The 22977-nt window shown below is 36.6% G+C and overlaps 1 protein-coding gene across 1 annotated transcript; it reads left to right on the forward strand.

Moving 5' to 3' along the window:
- Window positions 1-152: 152 nt before the first annotated feature.
- LOC149546890 (glutamate receptor 3.2-like) lies at window positions 153-20883 on the forward strand. Its single transcript, XM_089791406.1, has 6 exons — window positions 153-637; window positions 739-2006; window positions 2553-2830; window positions 19237-19268; window positions 19384-19781; window positions 19864-20883. Exons 1-6 carry the CDS (start codon window positions 361-363, stop codon window positions 20413-20415), a joined length of 2805 nt encoding a protein of 934 aa, XP_089647532.1. The 5' UTR covers window positions 153-360; the 3' UTR covers window positions 20416-20883.
- Window positions 20884-22977: the final 2094 nt, after the last annotated feature.

The following is a 22977-nucleotide window of genomic DNA, read 5'->3' on the forward strand; positions in this document are numbered from 1 at the left end:
ACATTTTTAAACAAAAGACATAACCGTCATAAAAACTCATATGATAGGTAAGGTGACCGTCAAATTCTGGCATCATTATAAGAGGGGTTGACTTCCAATATGGCAAGTTGTTTTTATGAGTTATAAATTCTACCAGATAAGTCTTCATCTATGGGCTGTTTGTTTTTAGTCGCAGAAATGACTCCGCAAGCAACTCGCTTAGATCCGGTGTTATCAACAAGACTTGGTGTATGTGTAGCAGCGTAGTAATGGAGAACACCTTAACACCAAATGATTTATATGGACATTCATTTTTTCATCAGGCTTGTCTGAGTTCACTATTTATGTCCGAAGATACCAGCGATTCTCGTGTCCGCTACAATGTTTCCTGCTTGGAGTAGTTGTGATGTCTGGAGAAATGCTATGAGACCCTCGATTTTATTCCTCCTCCTCTTTGTGGAATTGTATGATGCAAGGCCTCCAGAGGTGAGGATTGGGGGAGTCTTTGATTTGGGAAGCTATCAAGGTCAACAATCAAATGTAGCCATACAGTTGGCTATTCAAGATGTCAATAACAATCCCAACATTCTTAATGGGACCATTCTTCAGTTTGAAACTACAGAGATAGGAAGCTCTGCTCTCATAGATGCGGAGAATGGTAAAAAAAATTCGTTCCTTTTCATTTTGCTTTTCTTTTGTGATGGGTTTGCACTCCCAGACTTAAGCATGCTCTAAACCTAAATGAAATGGGTTTTACAGTGCTGAAAATGTTCAGACGCAACGTGGTATCTGTTGCAGCACCAATGACACCACAAGTCTCCAACTTTGTATCCTTGCTAGCTGATTCTGCGCAAGTGCCACTCATTACATTTGCTGGCAATGATGCATCCGTGTCCATCAAACAATCGGCATATGCAATCCAGATGATTGGCAGGGATGCGGTGCAAATGAAGGCAATAGCTTCTCTGCTCAGCAAGTTTTATTGGAGAGAAGTAGTGGTCATATTCCAAGATGATGAATTGGGCCTCAGCGGAATGCTGGCTTTACACAATGCACTCAAAGGAACTTCTGCCACTGTAGTCCAAAAGTTTTCTTTTACGGTCAAGTCTTTCAATAACTCCTCATGGGAAGAAATTCAGAAGAGACTAGAAGACGATAAAACTAGGAGTCGCGTGTTTATTTTACATACCAGTTTTGAATTGGCCCAGAAAATATTTTTTGAGTCAAAACGATCAATTAACTTGAAGAAACAGGGTGTTACCTGGATTGTAACAGAGTGGGTAGCGAGTTCTCTGGATATTGCAGATTATAGAACTATGGATTCAATGCAAGGAGTAATTGGGGTTCGTACAAACATTGCACGCACTCCACACTTTGAGAATATCAGCAGGAGATGGAAGGGGGAATTCATTAGATTGTATCCAAATGTAACTAACTCTGAAAACATTGGCACAGTTGGAGCCTATGCTTATGATTCTATCTGGGTAACTGCTAAAGCTGTTGATGATCTGTTCAGAGACAACAATATTACTGAATTGGAATTTAAGCCTTCTGGGATATCTTCAACAGATGCCTATGTATTTCAGGAAGGGAATGCCCTGTTTCAGAAAGCAGTTAACAGCAATTTCGAAGGAATCAGTGGGAACATAACATTCAGCAAAAGTGGGCTTCTTGAAATTCATTCATATGACATCGTTAATGTTGTCAACAGGGAAATCAGAGTCGTAGGATCGTGGATGAAGGAAGAGATCAAATTGAAAGAAGGGGTGGGGATCACGTGGCCAGATGGATCTGCAACATCACCTTCTGGTTTCAGAAAGTTTATAGTGGGAGTGCCCCCAAATGTTGTGTTTCCTGGATTTATAAACATTACAAACGACAACAAAACGTTTGAAGGGTTCTGCATAGATGTATTTAAAAGAGCTGTGGAAAAGCTTCATTTCCCTTTTGACTATGAATTTCAGATTTCTGAGTACAGCGATAAAAATCCAGACTATGATGACCTCGTCGACCAGGTTGCAAATAAGGTACCCCACCGTTTTCTTTCTGGTTTATTTTAAGTCATTTATTTTAACTTTAGGAGGAATACCTCTTTTCAATTCCCACTTTTGTTTACATAAAAAATGGAATATGCTTGTGCTTTCTCATACGACCTTTTATCAGAAGGTTTACAGACCCCTTCTGGAAGTAGAGCCTTCTTTATTGATTAATCTTGCTTATTCAACTAGTTGCATTGTCATAATTTTTGAAATTATAAATTCAACTTTGTTTTGTTATAATCAAGTCATTTTAGTTTTCTTCAAATATTTTCCTTGGCCGCCATCAGAGTTTTCTTCTTTGTGACTAGAGAAGAATAAATGTTGCGTCTCCTTTGCATATTTTGCAAGAAGTCTGATAAGTTGTTTTGACATTTTCAATAGGTCTGATAAGTTGTAATTTGAACTGCTACTGATAACATTTTTATGTGACCTATTTCAAATCAATCTTAGATTAACATGATCCCTATAGAATATATGTTTAGAGAGAATTATGTACAAACTCGTGTCCTCATTCAATGACATGTTGGTGGCCAGACATTTGATGCAGTTGTTGCTGATATAACAGTTCTCTCAAGGCGCAGTGCAAAGGTTGATTTTACTCAACCGTACACTGATACGGGGCTGGTAATTATGGTGCATATTAATAATACAAAGTCTTCTGGCTGGGCCTTCTTGAAACCATTTACATTATCCATGTGGTTGACTGCAGTAACATTTGTTGTTATTACTGCTTTTCTTGTTTGGCTATTGGAACGTGATGTGAATGATGCTTTCACAGGAGAACCTGCTAAGCAAATGGAAAAATCTCTCTGGTAAGTGCTTCTCTTGTGCTTTAAATATCTTATTTGTTATATTGTCATGTTTATAGGCTATAAGCTGATGATGAAAGACAGAATAAACAAAAACGGTAGATGAAGCTATGTCAGCTGTCCATGTTAAAGAACCGCCAGCAATCTTTGTGTTAACAAGAAAACGTATGCATGCTAGCATGTAACATCTCAGTCTATTAACCAAATTGCCAAACAGGATTCATTATTTGATCACCTTATTTCTTTTCCTTTTGTCTTTCATTAGTTTTCTGCCGAGAAAGATCTTTACGGTATGGTGCTTATCTACTTGCAGTGAAAAACAATTTTAAGTTTTAGTTGGTTTATATGCAGTGTTCACCATTCCTGCATATGATGTTTCCTAGATGCATTATTCTCATACTGCGTCGGTTTAGAAGAATGCCAAAAGTGCAAGGGTAATCTTATGTTCACTAGAACAACCAATGACCACTGGCCAAACAACCTGCAAAAAGAATACTTGTCACTTTACCATCTGCATCTGAATTGCATACATAATCCTCATCATTATTATATCCTGAGGTACATGTCAGTCCTGGATCTTTAACTTTCCTTCATTGCTTATTTGGTCTACTACATTAATGCATCAAAATTGTAATAATGGCCAAACAACCTCATATGACATACAACCACACTATGGCTCTCTCTCTCTCTCTCTCTCTCTCTCTCTCTCTCTCTCTCTATATATATATATATATATATATATATATATATATATATATATATATATATATATATATATATATATATATATATATATATTCCTTCTTCTCGGCAACAAGGCAGGCTCACATGTTTTGGGAATTTAGGGGCGCCTGGAAACATTGTTGCAAAACTTGCTGAGCACTCGCAAGACAAATTGCCAAGCAAGCTACCCACTCAAAAACTTACCAACATGTTCTTGTAATCTTTTTGGCAATTTTTCCCTCTAAACCATAGTAACGAGACTCACCGCTAGTTTCATGAGTCACCCAGGTCAGCAAGTCAGGTTACCCCTGCCGGGTCAAAATGACCTGTGACCCTGACCTGCCAAGTCATCAAATATCTTATATTTCTATAAGCTATTCCTATTAATATACCCTGGCTCCCCGAATCATGACCAAGTCCAAGTCGGGTCATGAGTCAAATTGTATGAGTCTCATTACTTTGCTCTAAACCCATGAGTCAATGGATAAAATTGTGAGTTTTTGGTAAATAACTTTTCAAAAATGTGTTTTTTCCTTCCTTTTTACATGCGATTGATGACTTGGGGCATGCGGCAATGCGAGGATTGGGGATGAATGTTTTTATGGTTTCAAAGGCCTTAACTTGGGCATGGCAATGAGAGCTCCATCACTATTGACCCCGTTAGGTGTGTTGCCCCAAAAATCCAACCGAGGGTGTTTCACCTTGACCCCCATGATAGGCATTGCCCTCACCCCTATTGGAGTTTCCACTCCTAATTGCTCATTAGTCATTGGGATATCTTATTAGATAAAATATCTTTAGATGAGGCACCTTCTACATATATTTGGTCATTTAGAGATTGAATAATTTCTTTCTATGATATGTATTAAACTCCATTTTTTATTTATATGAGATGGAAATCAGTAATATACTCTACACATTTAGAAGCATGTGTGCCTTTGAAGAATATTTGTTGGAGTAAATTAATATTTACTCCTAGTTTAACTTAGGCATTGTTATTATAATATTATTCATTATTAGTTTTTGATTAGTCATTTGTCAATTATTCACCAGCTCTTCCACCTTGCCTTTATAAGAAAGGTTATTGTAGATTGTAAATTATCTCAATTTAATACATCATTCATTGGTCACGTATCTATTCTTCTCATGAAGGTTTTTGCAAGTCCTGATCCTTGCTAAGGAGCATTTCTCTAAGAATTTTTTTTATAATTTATTTATGTTCAATAACAGTGTTAAGTCTTAGACCCGTTAATGGGTCTAGGGGGGCTAATCCTCTCAAATCTACAAAGGACATATCAGAGTGGAGGCTGCCAGACAAAGGGTGGATTAAGATCAATTTCGATGGTGCCTAATCCGGGCCCCTCTAGTGTTGGTGCGGTGGCAAGGGATGCTATGAGAAGCATCTTAGCAATTGTAGCAAGGAGGATAGAAGATGGCACAAATAACCAGGCAGAGTGCTTAGCAACAGTAGAAGTGGTTCTCCTAGGTTTGAAATTGGGAGCTAGGAGGATTCATTGGAAGGAGATTCGCAAGTGATAGTGAATGGCAATGTGAAAGGTGAAATGGAGACATGGTACTTGAATAAGTTTATCAGACAAATTAGAGGCCTGTTGGAAGAGTTGGATGATTTCAAAATCTCTCATGTTTTAAGGGACACAAATGAGGTGGCAGACACCTTGTCAAAGTTGGGGGGCAGCAAGGAGAACTTTGTATTTTTTTGAAGACTTTCAAGATTTGGAATTGTGAGTTAATGCCCTTAGTACATCGAATCCAGGAAAGTAACAAACCTATATAGGAGTGGAGGCAGATATGACAGCAGCCACCAAGGAATCCGTACTCACAACATGTGTTAAAATAGGAGCAAGTTTGTTCATGATGACAGTAATAATGAGACTTGAAGTCTTAGACCCGTTAATGGGTCTAGGGGGGCTAATCCTCTCAAATCTACAAAGGACATATCAGAGTGAGGCCGCCAGACAAAGGGTGGATTAAGATCAATTTCTATGGTGCCTAATCCGGGCCCCTCTAGTGTTGGTGTGGTGGCAAGGGACGCTACGAGAAGCATCTTAGCAATTGTAGCAATGAGGATAGAAGATGGCACAAATAACCAGGCAGAGTGCTTAGCAACAGTAGAAATGGTTCTCATAGGTTTGAAATTGGGAGCTAGGAGGATTCATTGGAAGGAGATTCGCAAGTGATAGTGAATGGCAATGTGAAAGGTGAAATGGAGACATGGTACTTGAATAAGTTTATCAGACAAATTAGAGGCCTGTTGGAAGAGTTGGATGATTTCAAAATCTCTTATGTTTAAAGGGACGCAAATGAGGTGGCAGACACCTTGTCAAAGTTGGGGGGCAGCAAGGAGAACTTTGTACTTTTTCAAGACTTTCGAGATTTGGAATTGTGAATTGATGCCCTTAGTACATCAAATCCAGGAAAGTACCAAACCTATATAGGAGTGGAGGCAGATATGACAGCAACCACGTAGGATTCTGTACTCACAACATGTTTTAAAATATGAGCAGGTTTGTTCATGATAGTAATAATGAGACTTGAAGTTCTCGAGGCTTCGTTTGGCTTCAAATAGGTGCCCTCAAGAGGTGTTTTCACATCACGGAGTAGAAGTTGCAGGTGTCCAAGTTGTAGTAATAATGACATGGAGGCAAATTTTGCTTTGTCCACGGTGATCAGATTCCATCGTTTAAGGGGTCAATATCAACTACTCGGATGCAGCATGTTATTAAGTTTGATGGGGAGCGGTTTTGGGAGGCAATGAACTTGATATTTGGGGAGGAATACCTAGTAACTGTGTGGCTTCCCAGATCAAATCTAGACATTTCATCATTATTCTTGGCCCTTGCACTAATGGTGGCTGACTCAAAGGCGGAAGCTTTGTACGTGGCTTGGAAATGTTTTTTGGAGCAGTGAGGTGGAGGTATCGAAGACATTGTGCAAAGGGCCAAGCTCGGCATTGGCATCCGTATGGAAAGGCATTCGTGGAGACTAATTGGGGGAGGTGTGGGAGATCTCCAACCACTTCTTATGTGGGCATCTAGTGCACCTCCAGAGGAGCACCTCTTGGTTGCCATATGTAGATGGGTCAAATTGTTGCTTGTACTCTGCTCAATGGATTTGGAGCATGTTTTGGTAGGTGACTCTGCAGAGACCCAATGCACCTATGGGTGATGATAGAAGACTCAAAATCCAAAGGAAGCTCTTGGTGCGTTAGAGCAAAAGAAGCCTCACAGTGGGTAGTGTGCATGTGCGGGTGGTTGGAGTATCGGATAGCGACTTCTGATAATGCGATGGTGGTGTCACAACAAGGTGGTGGAGAGGACCCAAGTCCCTCTAGGCAGTTTGGGAGTACATTTGTGGCGGGTATTGATATCTCTCTTCTTCCAAACTATGGTATTGTGTGTGGTGGCAAGCGTGACCGAGTTCGAGGTCATGTCCGTGTGACTGGGGAAGGATTTCCAAAAAAATTCCAAGGAAAATGCAACCAAATGGTTCCAGTAGTCTGGGCTTAGACGTTTCTTTTGGTGCATTTCTATTTTAGGATGGGGTTGTAATGTTCGACCACATTTTAGCAAATTGGTGGTCATTCTGTAAAAGCATTGCTAATATTATGTATGTATGGGTAGATGTTGATGTTTGGGTTTGACTAGGTTTGGTTTGTCGGGGGATGTTTACAATGATGGTATGACTGCTTGGTGGCATCGGATATATGTAAATCTTTTTTCATTTATCAATATATAGCATTATTAGCAATTAAATTTTTTTTGTTAAGTCCTAAGTTTTTAAGTTTTTTGAGACTCCCGAGTTATTCTTGAGTCCGAGTTTCCAAGTACTTGTGGAAATAAGAAAATAGTGGTAGATGTCTTGTGCAGGAAATTTAAGCATTTGAGAATATTGGGAGCATACAAGCGTCTTATAGTGTTACGTTCAACATTTTTGTTACATCGTTTCTAGTAGAGTGGACGATTGCAATGGGACTACTGAATAAAGGAGTAGGCAGCACATTAGAGATATAAGATAGGATACATAATTTTCCTTTTTCACTTAACTTGTTATCAGGCACTAAAGGGTCAATCTGTATCTTCAACGAGCTAAGCCAAGGCCTAAGTATGGTTTGCAGTCATCCCCTAGATACCTGCTAATATGTTAGAAGTGGCAAAGGTATCAAAAATTATAATTGTGGGATGTGGTATGTTCTGGTCTTACCCCTAAGTGGTTGCCAGTTGTTGGATGTTCAATATCTTGGCATGCATTTTTGTCCAAGCCTAACTTCTTAATTCTTGTTGGGCATTTTGACTTTACCATACTAGCATGCCTTTCCACCCAACTTTGGTTCTACTAATATGTGATAGCATCGGTTAGAATCCAAGGATATGCCAATCCAAGGATATACCAACATTGGCAACTGTATGCAGCTGTGTGTGCATGTATGTATACCAGTTCACCATGTGAACTGATATACATGCATACACACACATATGCATAGACATTAAAATTTACTTGCCATATAATTCTGTGAGAGAATCCTTGCATTAGACTGATATTATCCATATCACTCTAAGTATGAAAATCTGAGCGATCAGATTTATCTATCTCTTGGATCAGGCTGTAAATCCCTGATTAATATCGATCATGTGTGCTACAGAATGGATCGAGTAACTGATCCATCACTCATTTCAGATCAAAGGCTGTGAGTGATATTTGTTTAGCATATAATCAGGCCCAATGAGCATTGGGTGCATTTCAAAAAGGTTAAATAATTAATCATACCCAATTGGGTTTGTTTAACATATTAGACTTCGCCTTCGTGTCTCTTCGAAGAGACATATGCTTGAGCAGTCACAACTGTTCCTCCTTATGCCTTTTGGAGATATTAGTTGACCAATCACAAAGAGAAAATCATCGAAATACATAAATGCATTATTCTTTACAGATCGGCAATATCAGAGTTAAAGTTTTATACAACTAGATTTGTTATAGAGTATGCAATATAATTGCAATTCAGCTCCACACTTATCTGATTATCATCTGCAAAACAAAACTAAGTATTAGTATACCTCAAATCTGCAAATAGCATTCATTGCATCAGACTAATCATAGGTTTGATTCACATTCACAGGTTCTTCTCTATTACATTTGGAGTATTGGACATATCTTGTACTATGTGATATTTATTGATGATTTTTCAAGGAAGACATGGATATACTTCCTTAAGTGCAAAGAATCTGAAGAGATTTTTTTTAAATTTAAAGAATTCAAAACTATCACTGAAAACTCCTCAGAAAAGAAAATTAAAATTCTAAGAACAGATAATGGGAAAGAATACACTTCTGAAATATTTAAAGAATTCTGCGAACTTGTTGGGATTAAGAGGGAGTTTACAGTTCCCTACAACCCTCAACAGAATGGAGTCGCTGAAAGGAAAAATAGAACCATTGTAGAAGCTACTAGGGCTATGATATTGGAATTATTAATAGAACCATTATAGTATTGGAGAACAATTTTCCAATAGGTTTGTTGCAACCATTTCTTACTCCATCAAATTGGAACATGTTCATAAGATTCATCTTAAGTCTTTTCAAGGTGATGGAATTAATTCTCAGAAAAGTAATTGGGCTACTTAAGTCACCTAAAAATATTGTCCACATAAGGTAGTAGGATGTTCAAATACTCTTGTTAATAGTTGTTTTATATGACAAATGTAATACTCACTTATAGTATAAAATAGAAACTGCTAGTAGTTAGACAAACAAAAAACAGTGAAAAGTGGCTTCATGGACTTTGGCATGAAGATGTTTAAAAAATTTAAACTATAACCAGCAGGGGTAAATATGCATTTATTTGAAGTACTGTGGTCACATTCCCTAGCATCAACATTTTGGCATGTCTTCACTCATGGCATTGTGTGTTTATGTAACACTAAGGGCCTGTTTGGTAGCTGGAATTGACCTAGAATAGGAATCTACAAATTCTTAAAAACTTTAATTCTTCGTTTGGGTGAATTAAATCAGAATTGGGAATGGGAATTCGTATTCCCATTTGACCAAACATAAGCATTTGTTGATTCCACCAAAATGCATGTTATTGGAATAGCAATTCCTATTCCCATTTTCCTTTTTGATATTTGATTAAAATTTGAAGTTTGTGGGTTGCTGATCTCTTCATATTACGCCAAAATTTTGATCAAATCGAAAGTTTTTTAAGGTTACCATGTTCACCATTGTTGTGGGTGAAGAAATAGGGGAGAATGGAACTGGATATGGCTATGGGATGGGTATGGGGGGTTTATCAGAGAAGAATAGTAGCGGAGAAAGGGAGAGAGAGAGAGAGAGGAAGATTTAGCATTGGCTGTAAAGAGTATTGACTGCAACGATCTTCCCAATCTGATCCGAAATTGCCCAAATGAGAGATTTCCCAAAAATTATGCCATTCCCAAATCACAGTTTGAGCTCCGAGCAGTGGCGAGCACATTCGAGACCTGGGCTGCAGTGGTTAATCTTTGGTGGAATTGTTACTGTCTACACACAAACAACAGCCATGAACAAATAATTGGCATTCATCAAAATAATAGGTAGAGAGGCAGCATTTAATCCCTTGTTAAGCTATCAGCCCCAATCTTGTTCCCACTGTTCTACATTTCGTCTTGTTTTGATATTTCTTTGGTTGTGATATTTTCAAGCAATTCCCATTCTATTTTGTCTATCCAAACAGAGGGATCAAATTTCTATTCTAGAATACCGATTCTAGAATAATTATTCTAGAATAGCAATTCTCAATTCTTAATACCTATCCCTGCAACCAAACAGGCCCTAATTGAATTATTGAATATGGCTATAAGAGTGCTACTCTTGGATATTAAGTTCCATCATCATCACAAGAATGGAAAGATCAAGAAAGATAAAAAAAATCTAGTTTATTGGTGGAAGCTACTTAGAAAAGCTTTAATGAATAAAGAATCAAGTGGCTCAGAACATCTTGAAGTTGAATTTCTTGAGAATAACCAATTTTGGGAAGGAATGACTTGTAACATCCCCTTTTCAATCAATTTGTCTTTGTGGAACAAAGGGCCAATTCATATTTTTCAACGACCTAAGCCAAAGCTTAAGTATTGTTTGTCATTATCCCCCAAATGTTTACCAATTTGTTAGGAGCAACAAAGGTCCCAAAACTTCTAGTGTTTTTGGTCACATCTCTTGTAAAAACATTTAAGTGCTTTTGGTCGTATCTCTTCTCAAAAATTATATCTCAGAGTGTTTCTAGGCTGTCAAACTTTCAAAATTCATCATCCTAGCATGCCTTTACATTTAAATTCCAACTTTCCTTTTTTCCCACCATACTTTTGGACTTTTCCATACCAACATGCTTTTCCACCCCACTCCACTTCTCCTTTATTCTTGTCAGATTATTAGACGTATCCATCCTAGTATCCCTTTCCCGTGATCCACAACTCTTTGCCTTGTTAGAGAGTCAGATTTCCTCACTCTTGTATGCCTTATCTTTGATCCCCCAACAAGTGGCAAGAGTCACACGGTACCCCAGACTTGAACTTCACATTCCTACCTTTTTGCACTCTTCACCCTAATGAGCCCCCGCATGATTGAGAGGACCATTAATGGACAATTTGACCACACAATTTCTCCAAAAGTGATTCCCCTACCCAAAACATATATTCAATTAAGGGAGCAAATTTGTGTGTACTTTCAGTTTGATGAATGTTATTGGCCATATTTCATTAATGCAATGGTTAGGTTTGGTTGCCATTTCAAAGGTTTGTGGGCTCCGCATTTCCCTGCACACATAAATAAAAGGATGCCATTAATGCTGATGACATCAAGGGCCAATAATGGCCCTTTTCCCCAAGCCATTTGAATACACCAAAGTTAATATATTTCTAGGCTTCCATTGTTCAAGTATCGAAGACTTTTCTCCAAACTGAAACCTCGGCAAACATTTTTATGAGCATCATTGTTTGAATAGTCAAATCTAAGTGTTAAAGTTTGTAGCTTCGGTTAGACAATATCTTTAATCGATATTAGAATTTATACATATGGATATTCCCATTCACAATCACAATCAAACCCTTTCGTGATGTATATAATACATCTGCCCGATTTTGCTAAGCATCGAAATCTATTAATGCAAGCATATCAAAGGAACGTAAGCATCACAAGTACAAGATCATCTCTATTATTTTTGTAGAAATATATACAGATTCTGAAGCAAATCAAATTCATTGGCATCAGTGTTTAAACCTACAAACAAAATTGTGCATCAATCAGCCTTATATTGAAATCTGGTAAGAATCTTCACATGGTATCAGAGCCTTGTTAAGGAGAGATCTCATTAAGTTATGAGAGATCAGATTTCACATTAAGTTGCAGCCTCTCATTATTCTTCAAGATGACAAAACATGTTAAGATTCAAACACCACCTTATAAGTGCTGACAATTTTGAATCCTAGAAACTTCGTATAATGATGCTATTAAAAGAGAACAAATTAGAATCCTTTGTAAAAGAAGAAAAGGAAGAACCTAAAGATGATCCAGAGAAAACTCTATGGATCAAGAAAAATGAGAAGGCCATGAAAATAATAGTGGATGTTGTTCAAGATCACTTAGTGCCTATTGTGGAAAAACATGCAACAACATATCACATGTTTAAAGCTCTTGAAAATGCATTCATAGAAAATGACATTGGTAGAAAACTTGCTCTTAAAAGACAAATGAATAATATTAGCATGAATAAAGGAGAAACAATAATGCCTTCTTCATGAGAATCACAGAATTGAGAGATCAATTATCTTCAATCAGTTATGAGATTGACAACCAAGAGTTATCCCTAATAGCATTATGACGACTACCAAATTCTTGGGAGTCATTTGTACAAGGTATAAGTGCAAGATCTAAAATTCCAAAACTAGATAGATTAAGATTTGATTGTCTTCAAGAAGAGTTGAGATTAATGACTAAAGGAAAACATAAAACCTTAGATGAAGACATTCATGTTCTTAACACCAACTCTCATAAGAAGGGTAAGAAGAAGAACATCAAGAGGAAAAGAAACTTTCATGGAAAAGGACAGTCAAAACAGAAGAAAGACTTCTTTCATGTTCTTAACACCAACTCTCATAAGAAGGGTAAGAAGAAGAACATCAAGAGGAAAAGAAACTTTGATGGAAAAGGACAGTCAAAACAGAAGAAAGAATTGTCTAAAATTCAATGTTTCAGATGTGATTAATATGGACATTATGCACTAAATTGTCTTGAACAATTAAAACTTCAAACATCATTTGCCAAAACTGATAAAACAATCCAAGGTCGAGATTCTGAGAAATATGCCTTCTACTCAGCCTTGTCTAGTCAAATATCAACCAAGTTCAACACTTGGATAATTGACAATGGATCTTCAAGACACATCACTGGATATCAAGATAACCTAGAAAGCATGCAAATAGAAACAAATGAAGAAGCTACAATTGGGGATGATTCTGCACATTCTGTAAAAGGAATTGGGACCTAGGCCATCAAATTAAAATCTGGTAAAACTATTCAGCATTTTGGAGTTCTATATGTACCAGGTATTAAAAGGAATTTAATATCTATATCAGCACTTGACGATGATGGTTATAGAATTACATTCATGGAAGGCAAAGTACTAGCAAGGGCAAAGAATTCAACCATAAAGAAGGCTCAAACAATAGGAGTAAGACAAGGACTATTATATGAGCTTTGCACTAAGACAAATCTTGCACTTGTTCATGAGACTTCAGATTCAAATGAAATCTAGCACAGAAGATTAGCTCATATCAACTTTCGTGCTCTATGGGGAAGTTGGTAACTTGAATGCCCAAATTAAGTCAAATTCATAATGAATCTTGCAAAGGTTGTGCCTTGGGGAAAAAACAAAAAGTCATTTCCTCATAGTTTGAGTAAAACTAAAGATGTGTTAGAACTAGTGCGCTTTGACCTATGTGGACCCATGTTTACACCATCCATAGGAGGTTTCTTATAATATGTGATAATTGGTGGTGATTTTTCAAGGAAGACATGGATATACTTTCTTAAGTGCAAAGAATCTGAAGAGATTCTTTCTATATTTAAAGAATTCAAAACTATCATTGAAAACTCCTGAGAAAAGAAAATTAAAATTCTAAGAATAGATAATGGGAAAGAATACACTTATGAAATATTTAAAGAATTCTGCAAACTTGCTGTGATTAAGAGGGAGTTCACAATTCTCTACAACCCTCAACAGAATGGAGTCCCTGAAAGGAAAAATAGAACCATTATAGAAGCTGCTAAGGCTATGATATTTGATCAAAACTTGAGCATGTCATTTTGGGCTGAAGCATCTAATACAACAATCTATATTCAAAATAGATGTCCTCACTTGCAACTAGACAAAAAAACTCTTGAAGAAGCATTTTCAGATACGAAACCTGACATTAGCCATTTAAGGATATTTGGATGTCCTGTGTATGTTCATGTACCTAAGGAGAAAAGGACAAAGTTAGAACCTACTGGAAGGAAAGGAATTCTTATTGGTTTTAGTGAAACAATAAAGGGTTACAAAATTTACATACCTTGACAGAAACAAATAGAACTCAACAGAGATGTCATCCTTGAAGAAGATGTTGCTTTCAAGAGAGCCAAAATTTCAGATCAACTAGATACGGATGAGTTATATTGTTCTCTAAAAGAGGCTCCTGCTCCTGAGATTTAGAGGGAGTACCCTAAAGAGACTTCAAATGAAAATGAGATACTTCCTGAGACTCAAGAAGAGAGTCTTGACAATAATTCTAAAAGACCACTTTGGGCAAGAAAAATTAACATACAATACATTCATGTGTGAGATTCCAAACTCTAAACCTTCTAATGCTTGTGAAGCTCTTAAACATCAAGTTTGGAAAGCTGCAATGGTAGAAGAATATCAGTCTATACTAAAAAATGATGTTTGGGATATAGTTCCTAGACTTAAAGGAAAATCTGTTGTTTCATTCAAATGGCTCTTCAAAGTTAAGTATGCTATAGATGGTACTATTGAAAAACATAAAGTTTGTTTTGTGGCTAGAGGATTCTCTCAAAAAGAAGGAATCGACTTTGAAGAAACTTTTGCACCAGTTGTCAGGTATACCTTAGTTAGAACTGTAATAGCAATTGCAGTAGCTAAAGGTTGGAAAATTCATCAAATGGATGTAAAAACTGTTTTTCTAAATGGAACAATTGAGGAAGAAGTATACTTGGAACAACCAAAAAGATTTGTGACTCATGATGCTCCCTCTTATGTATGTAAATTGAAAAAGGCTCTATATGGACTCAAATAGGGTCCTCGAGCCTAGTATGAAAGGATTGATAAATATCTTCTAAGTCTTGGATTCACCAAGAATGATGCTGATCCAAATCTTTACTTTAAAGTAACTAAAGGTGATATGTTAATTCTAATCCTTTATGTTGATGACCTTCTGATTACAGGAGAAGACCATCTCATTAGTCAGTGTAAGAAAGAATTGACTTCTGAATTTGACATTGAGGACTTAGGGATTCTTCATTACTTCCTTGGATTGGAAGTTCGTCAGAAGTCTTGGAATATCTTCCTACATCAAAAGAAATATATTGTTGATATTCTGAAAAGATTTGGAATGTGGAACTGTCAACCTATGTCAACACCTATGGAAACCAACTTACACAAGCTAAAGGAAGCAAGTGCTGAATCCAAACTTATTGATCCCACTTTATACAAGTAGATAATTGGGTCTCTGATGTATCTTGTGAATACTTGGTCAGATATTTGCCATGCTATGAATGCATTAAGTTAGTTCATGTGTGAACCTTGAGAAATACATCTTGTTGCTTTGAAGCATATATCAAGGTACCTTCGAGGCACTATTGGCTATGAACTTAAATATGAGAATACCAGCTTGGAGTTACATGGAGATACTGATTCTGATTGGGCAAGAAGTGTAAAAGACTGAAAAAGCACATTAGGATGTTGTTTCAGTTTAGGATCAACTATGATCTCATGGATCTACAGGAAGCAAGCTTCAGTCGCTTAGAGTTCTACCGAGGCAGAGTATATTGTAGAAGCAATGGGAGCAAGAGAAGCAGCGTGGCTTCGAAAATTGCTTTCTAGTTTATTTTGTGAGCCTTTGAAACCTACCACTTCACTATGATAACCAAAGTTGTATCAAGTTGTCTGTGAATCCGGTATTTCATGATAGATCCAAGCATATAGAAATCCCTTACCACTACGTAAGAGACATGGTGGAAAGAAGAGCTATTCAATTGGAATATATTAATACAGGTGATCAAACAACTAACATTTTCACCAAGCCTCTTCCTAAAGTGAAGGTCAATCATTTTAGCAAGAAACTTGGTATGGTTGAAATGTGAGTTTATGAGATTGATTCTCAACTTTGTAAATTTGTATTATTTTTAATAAAGATGTTTAAAGTGTAAACTCTTTTGCCATATGTGTGACTCTATGACTTATGGGCCTACCCTATGTACATTATTAAAAGGTGACAATCTTTTATAATGAAATGTTGACTCTAACATTATAAGGTGACGACTTTATAATGATTAGATTACTATCATGATGAACATCATGTGAATTGATATCCATGGACAAGTCATGATAGTTAAAAGGACATATTGATAGATATCATGTGACGTGATACCAGTAGAAGATCATTATGTTCTATTATCATGGTGGATATTATGAGACATAATATCTATGGATGTACCATGGTCTCTTATGGTAGGCATCATGAGACTTGATGTCTGTGCACACACCATAAACGAAGAAGAATATCATACACCATAAACTAAGAAGAATATCATGAGACTTGATGTTCTTAAGCATATCACAAGTTAGGTGATATCACTTTTCAAAATAAGGAGAGCTTATTGAAATATATATATGTACTTTGTCTTCCCTAGCTAAGAGGGAGTGTTAAAATTTGTAGCTTCGATTAGACAATATATGTAATCGATATCAGAATCTATATATATGGATATATACATCAATATGATTGCATACTAGTATATATACACACATAGAAAAGGGGGCCCAGCAATCACAGGATGAAAGTCTTAGATCGCTCGTTTGGGGAGAACTTTACATTGCCCCCATTGGTTCATTCTCTGCCTCTCCTCACAGTGTTCATAGTTGGAGCCCCAAGAAAGGTGCGTAAGTTCCCGTATCTAACAGTAGTATTATTGAGTGATGCCCATGTAGAATGTGATATATATATATATATTCTGAATTCTATCGATTCTGTATTTCTTGATCTCTGTATCATAACTGATATCATATATTGTATCACAGTAATATCTCATACTAATCGATCCTTGTTTTGAATCAATACTGTTTTAAATACTTCAAATCGGGCTGCAATCTCACTATATTGGTTATCGCTATCATTATTGATGGTAAACATCTAATTGTTGATTGCTTGTTAACTCCAATTGGGTATGATCGTGAATGGTCATGTCTCCATTTGGAGACATGCCCATTCACAATCACACCCTTTCGTGATGTATATATAATACATCTGCCCGATTTTGCTAAGCATCGAAATCAATTAATGCAAGCATATCAAAGGAATGTAAGCATCACAAGTACAAGATCATCTCTGTTATTTCTGTAGTAATATATACAGATTCTGAAGCAAATCAAATTCATTGGCATCAGTTTATAAACCTGTGAACAAAATCGTGCATCAGTCAGCCTTATATTGAATTCTGGTAAGAAACTCCACACTAAGGATGAAAAGAAAAATAATAGAGAACCTTTTATTTGCATCAGTCAGCCTTATATTGAATTCTGGTAAGAAACTTCACACTAAGGATGAAAAGAAAAATAATAGAGAACCTTTGGAGAGTAAAAGGAATTCTTGAGGAACATTAAGTAGAACAAATATTAGCTGAAGTAGGAGAGATTAATAATCTGAAGAAACTTGCATTGGAAAACATGGATTCTCCTAAAGCTTACTGAAGAAAACATATTTTGAACAAGACTCGAGCACAAATGCAAGTCATAAATGGTGATCACAAATGAAGATTCTATCAGAAATCTTTAAGTAGAAAAAAGTACAAACAGTACATCAAATATATATTTCAAAGATGGATCCCTATGAATTCCCTTGTGAAAAATGAAGAGTAGCATGCCTGGAAATAGTTCTTCTCTCATTGCTTTTAAAATTTTTCCAAATGAGGATTACATGCCATTTGACATGATATCTTTGGGAGGCTAAAAATTGCTTGATAGGGATGACAAAGAAGATAACGGAGAAAGATGAGGCAGAAGAGAGAGAGTGAGAGAGGAGTGGGAGAGCATGAGGAAAAGCAGGGGAAGATGAAGGGAGGGAAGGGACTGCAGAGAGTAGGATTGTTGGGGAGCTGGGAGTACTCTGTTTGAAGGGGAAATATTACTTTGTTTGTGCATTTTTTATATCACAAAATGCATTGGAATCGAAGTAACACCTCTTTTATGTGTATTTCCAATTTTTCCATTTATAAAAGAACAGTTTTTGTTCTAGTCTTTTATTAGCTTTCTCGCCAGATTTTTGTTTGTGGTGAATCTTCTGTTGCAGATTGAGAAATTCCTAATGTTTTATTTCGAATTTCTGTCCATACCTACAAAAGTTTGAGTGTGTTTGTGATTGCATGTTGAATATGAACCCTGACAGTGTGCAAAATAATGATTTAAGTAAAGAGAAAGTAGCAGAGAAACAGTGGATTATATGTATTTCTTTGCAGCAACAAGCCTGAGTTTGATTTTCTTTGTTCTTTCAAATGTTTTGTGCACCTGTGGGTCAAGTTCTATCCCCATTTTCAAAAACTAGTTAGATGTACATCTTTTATACGAAATGCTAAATACATTTGCAGATACCATTAATATTTACAGCAATTCTTAGGTCTGTCACTTATGGAAACAAAACAAATGATAATTGATCCAAACATCGTGAGATCTTCTGTTTGCATTTATATTACTTACTGTTTTATACGAAATGCTAAATACATTTGCAGATACCATTAATATTTACAGCAATTTTTCTATTCTTAGGTCTGTCACTTATGGAAACAAAACAAATGATAATTGATCCAAACATCGTGAGATCTTCTGTTTGCATTTATATTACTTACTGATCTGTTACAGAAAATAAGATAAGTAGTGATCATATTCGAAGAATTGTGTGCTCAATTTTCTAATTCATAACTGCTCAGAATCCAAGCAAAAATCAAAATACATTGTTTGCAAAAAGATGAATATACCCAAGCTAGAGAAACCCATCATATCTATAGTAATTCAAGCTAGCACAAAGATGATTATACCCTGGAATTAAAATACATTACCATAAGGCCCAGATTATTTTAATTTTTGAATGCAATAGAAAATGGTGAAGGAAGGATGGGCTTTCAAAAGGTTGTAAAAAAAAGAATGGAAACACAGTGAAAATTGTTAAGATTTCATGTCTTCCTATTTATAACATCTATCTAGATACTACAAATTCAGCATGTTTTAAAGTCTACTAAGATGTCTCTATGGCATGCCAAGTATTTGGTTTTTGGTTGGATTTTCTGATATCACTGTAAACATTTAGAGGATGCAAAAATGACCCAGTAATCACTGCATAATTTAATAAAATAATATTTTGTGTTTGATTACAGGTTTTCATATTCAACAATTGTATTTATTCAGGGTGAGTGAGCTGCTCATGGATTTTCTATTGCATTGAATCTTTACTTTTGACTAAACTTTGAATATCTCAAGATTGCAACTGATCATTATCAATATTTCAAATGCGATACGTGCAGGAGAGAAGGTTATGACATCTCTTGGCAAATTAATTTTGATAGTCTGGCTGTTTGTAGTGTTGATCTTAAATTCAAGCTATACGGCTAGCCTTGCATCCTATCTCACTAGTCAGCAACTGTCCTCGACAATACAAGATATAGACTCTCTGCGAGCAAGCAATACCCCCATAGGCCATCTGGATGGCTCATTTGTTAGACATTACCTCATCTCTGAGCTAAAAATTGATGAGAGCAGATTGGTATCTCTTTCAAAGGCAGAAAACTATGTTGATTTTCTCAGGAATGGAACAATTGGTGCTGTTGTCGATGAGACGCCATATATTTACATGCTCATGTCAGAGCATTGCGGTGAATTTGAGATTGTGAGCCGGCAATTCTACAGGGGAGGATTTGGATTTGTAAGTATTTATTTGAAGATATTCTGTATTTTATTTCTTTTGGGTTGAAGAACATTTTAACCTTCTCTATGCTGTGCTGTAGTTATTTGCCAAAGGGTCTCCAGTGGTACCGGAAATGACATCTGCAGTGCTAAATATTACTCAGAACAAAACAGAGTTAGACACAATTCGCAGCCGATGGTTTGGTCCATATCCTCCTTCATCACATGCCTGTAACGTTGAAGGCAGTGATGTTTCTCAAGTACAGGGTGGCAATGGCAATAGCAATGGGCAATTGAGTCCAAGGAGTTTTTGGGGTTTGTTTGTAGTCTCAACAGCTATGTATTGTGCATTAGTATCGGCCTATTTTGGAAATAAGTTCTGTAAAGGCAGACTAATCAGGCCGAAGGTTGGGGATGTTCAACTCACGTCTGAGAGGGGACCTTTGCCTACAATTCAACTAATAGCTCTAAATATAAATCTATCCAGTTCACAACGTCCTACTGATACTAACGCATCTCCATCTTCACATAGTCTGAACCATCAACAAATGCCTACCACAACTTCAGCTTCGCATGGTGTGCAGTGGAGTTACACAGCTTCAGATTCCCACAGAGTGCATCACCAACAAAGGAGAAGATTTAACTCAGCTTAATTTTATGAAGCTCCAGATCAAACAAGTTTTGACAGTGGAGTTCATTTCACAGAGTGATTAAAATTGGTTTACCGAATTATAGAAGTACAATGATTGATATAACGAATATTTCATGCCAATGACTGAGCTTAGGTTTGAATCTTTATGTGGAAGTGATGTAGAAATTGTTGACCATATCTTCGAAGATGGCAAAGGTGGCAGGCAAAAAACATAACATGAGGCATGGCAAAGGTAAAGATGACATGGCAATTGTGGTCATTTCGAAAAAGTGGCAAATAAAAATATTTTTTTGTTGCGTAAAAGACAAGGGAATATGTGGCAAACATATTTGTGTGTATTAACAGAAAGCACAATTATACTGTATGTAGCATTTAATAGAGACTACTGCATGAAAAAGGGAACTTGCCAAGTGTAAGGATCTGAAGGCGGATTTGAAATAAAAGTTAAAACAAATTTTGGTCGTGGGCATTTTGATAGACCATTTTAAACTCTGCGGATGTTATTTTGAAGGGTTTCCTTGTCTTCTCTGCAAGCTTGTAAAATTTTTGTTGTCTTCCATTAGCATGAAAGAAACTCTCTTGGTTTTTTGTGTGGTTTTTGGCCGCGTAAAAGATTTGCTTCTGGAAAAATGAAGAGGTTTGTTCTCTGCAAAATGGGGTTAATTGTGAAAGTGTTTTGAATAGTTTCTTCTTGAACAGTGAATGGCATAAGGTTTCTTCTTTGAATAAATACTTATCCTTTTATCTTTTTTCTCCTGAGATTGCATGATTGAGGGTTTTCAGAGGCACAATGAAAAGCTACAAAACTGTGATAAGGGTTTTCGGAGGCATAATGAAAGTTTCTCAAAACTGTGATAAGGGTTTTTGAAAACAGAGAATGATGGAGGTAAGAAAGAAAAAGCGACTTCAAGTCAGTTGTTTTTGTTTGAAAAAATCCTTTTTGCCCAGCTACAGGTATGTGTTGATGCGAGTTTTATATCACTTACATAACATATTAGTAATTGGATATCCAATACGGAGTATCAAACATACAATTCCCCTCTTGAAAAGTTATTGCTCATGGGATATGAGAATAACTCCAATGTTCCTTACACTTGTGGATACTCGCTCAGTTTTATCGATGTGATTTGTTTGTAATCACGCAGGTGACCTTACGCTATTCGTTCGAGGATGACTTGGGCTTTTGGTGAGATGGTGATAATTTTGTATGAGTGCTAGGTGATGTTGATGGTGACAATGATGGTGGAGGATGTAGCGCTAGATAATGTTGATTGCGCAAGGAGGAGGTGATAATGGTTATAATGACTTCTACCTTCCTAACTTTCCTAGAGTGAACTTCGACTACCCAACTACTCGCTATTATACTCCTACTCCTTCAACTTCTCACTATTCTACTCCTACTCTTATGAATGGAAAAGTTAGCAAATGGATGGGGATTGAATCTAATGAAAGCTAACCAATGGCCCCACCTTCACAGATGCAATGATTCAAAAGAAAAATAAACTAGTTTGCCACACAAGGCTTCCCAACTAGCCGCTAGGATGCTAGTGGTCTAGTATCGATCCCTATCAAACATTCACTAACATCACCATACAATTAGCCATCTACTTCTACTCTAACAACATGAAATGAAATCCTACTTTAATTTGAGAGATGAGAAGAACCATGCAATACACCAAAATGATCATGTATATCCACCATGCAAGTCACAACAATGAATAGAGAAGAATTTTGATAGTATCTTGGCAACAATCCTCAAACATAACTGCCTCACAAATGTTACCCTAACTATTTGGAAGTAGAAACCATGCAATAATACCAAAGGCTCTTAATCAACATGCAAGTCACAACAATGAGAAAGAAAGCGATTTTGGCATTATCTTATGCAACAATTTTCTCCCACCTTTACAAATGAAAGAAAATGGCCTTTTATAGTTGCCAAAATTACATCCGATGGCAGAGATCAAAAGAAAAATCGATGATCCAAATTGAATCCCAGAAATCCTAATTAAGGCTGCCACCCCATCAACCAATGAGAAGACGCCACCTTGTCAATGGACCAATGAAAAAAGTGTAAAAGTGGCAACCAATGAGAAGGGACCAAAATGACAACCAATTAGAAATAAACACTTGTCCTATTCTAGAAGAAAGAGAAATTGCCACTTGGGCTTACATTAAATGATCTTCTAATATAACTCTACCTTTTTCTTTCATTCTTTTAGCTAAGGCAATGAACTTAGCTAGGCTTTCATTGACTTCCTCCATGGGAGGACAAGCTGTATACTTCATGTTGAATTCAACTGATTTCACCATGTTGCTTGCTGCTTGTAGTGTCTTCTCATGATCTTTCTCATATTCCTTTGTGAATCCAATGAAAGCATTTAGGGAGGAAAGGGTGTTCAAATGTTTCTTCTTGATGGCAACCTATCCTAGCTCATCCAATCTTGATCCAAGTCTTGTCTCATTGATATCCTCTTCTTTGATGTCTTCAAAGTCAAGCGCCATCCCAATGTCGCTCATCATGGTTGAAATGGAAGTGTCGATGCTTGAGCTGTGATGTGCA

Source organism: Cupressus sempervirens, chromosome 7, assembly GCF_028749045.1.
Source record: "Cupressus sempervirens isolate cs-2001-9-10 chromosome 7, ASM2874904v1, whole genome shotgun sequence".
NCBI lineage: Eukaryota > Viridiplantae > Streptophyta > Pinopsida > Cupressales > Cupressaceae > Cupressus > Cupressus sempervirens.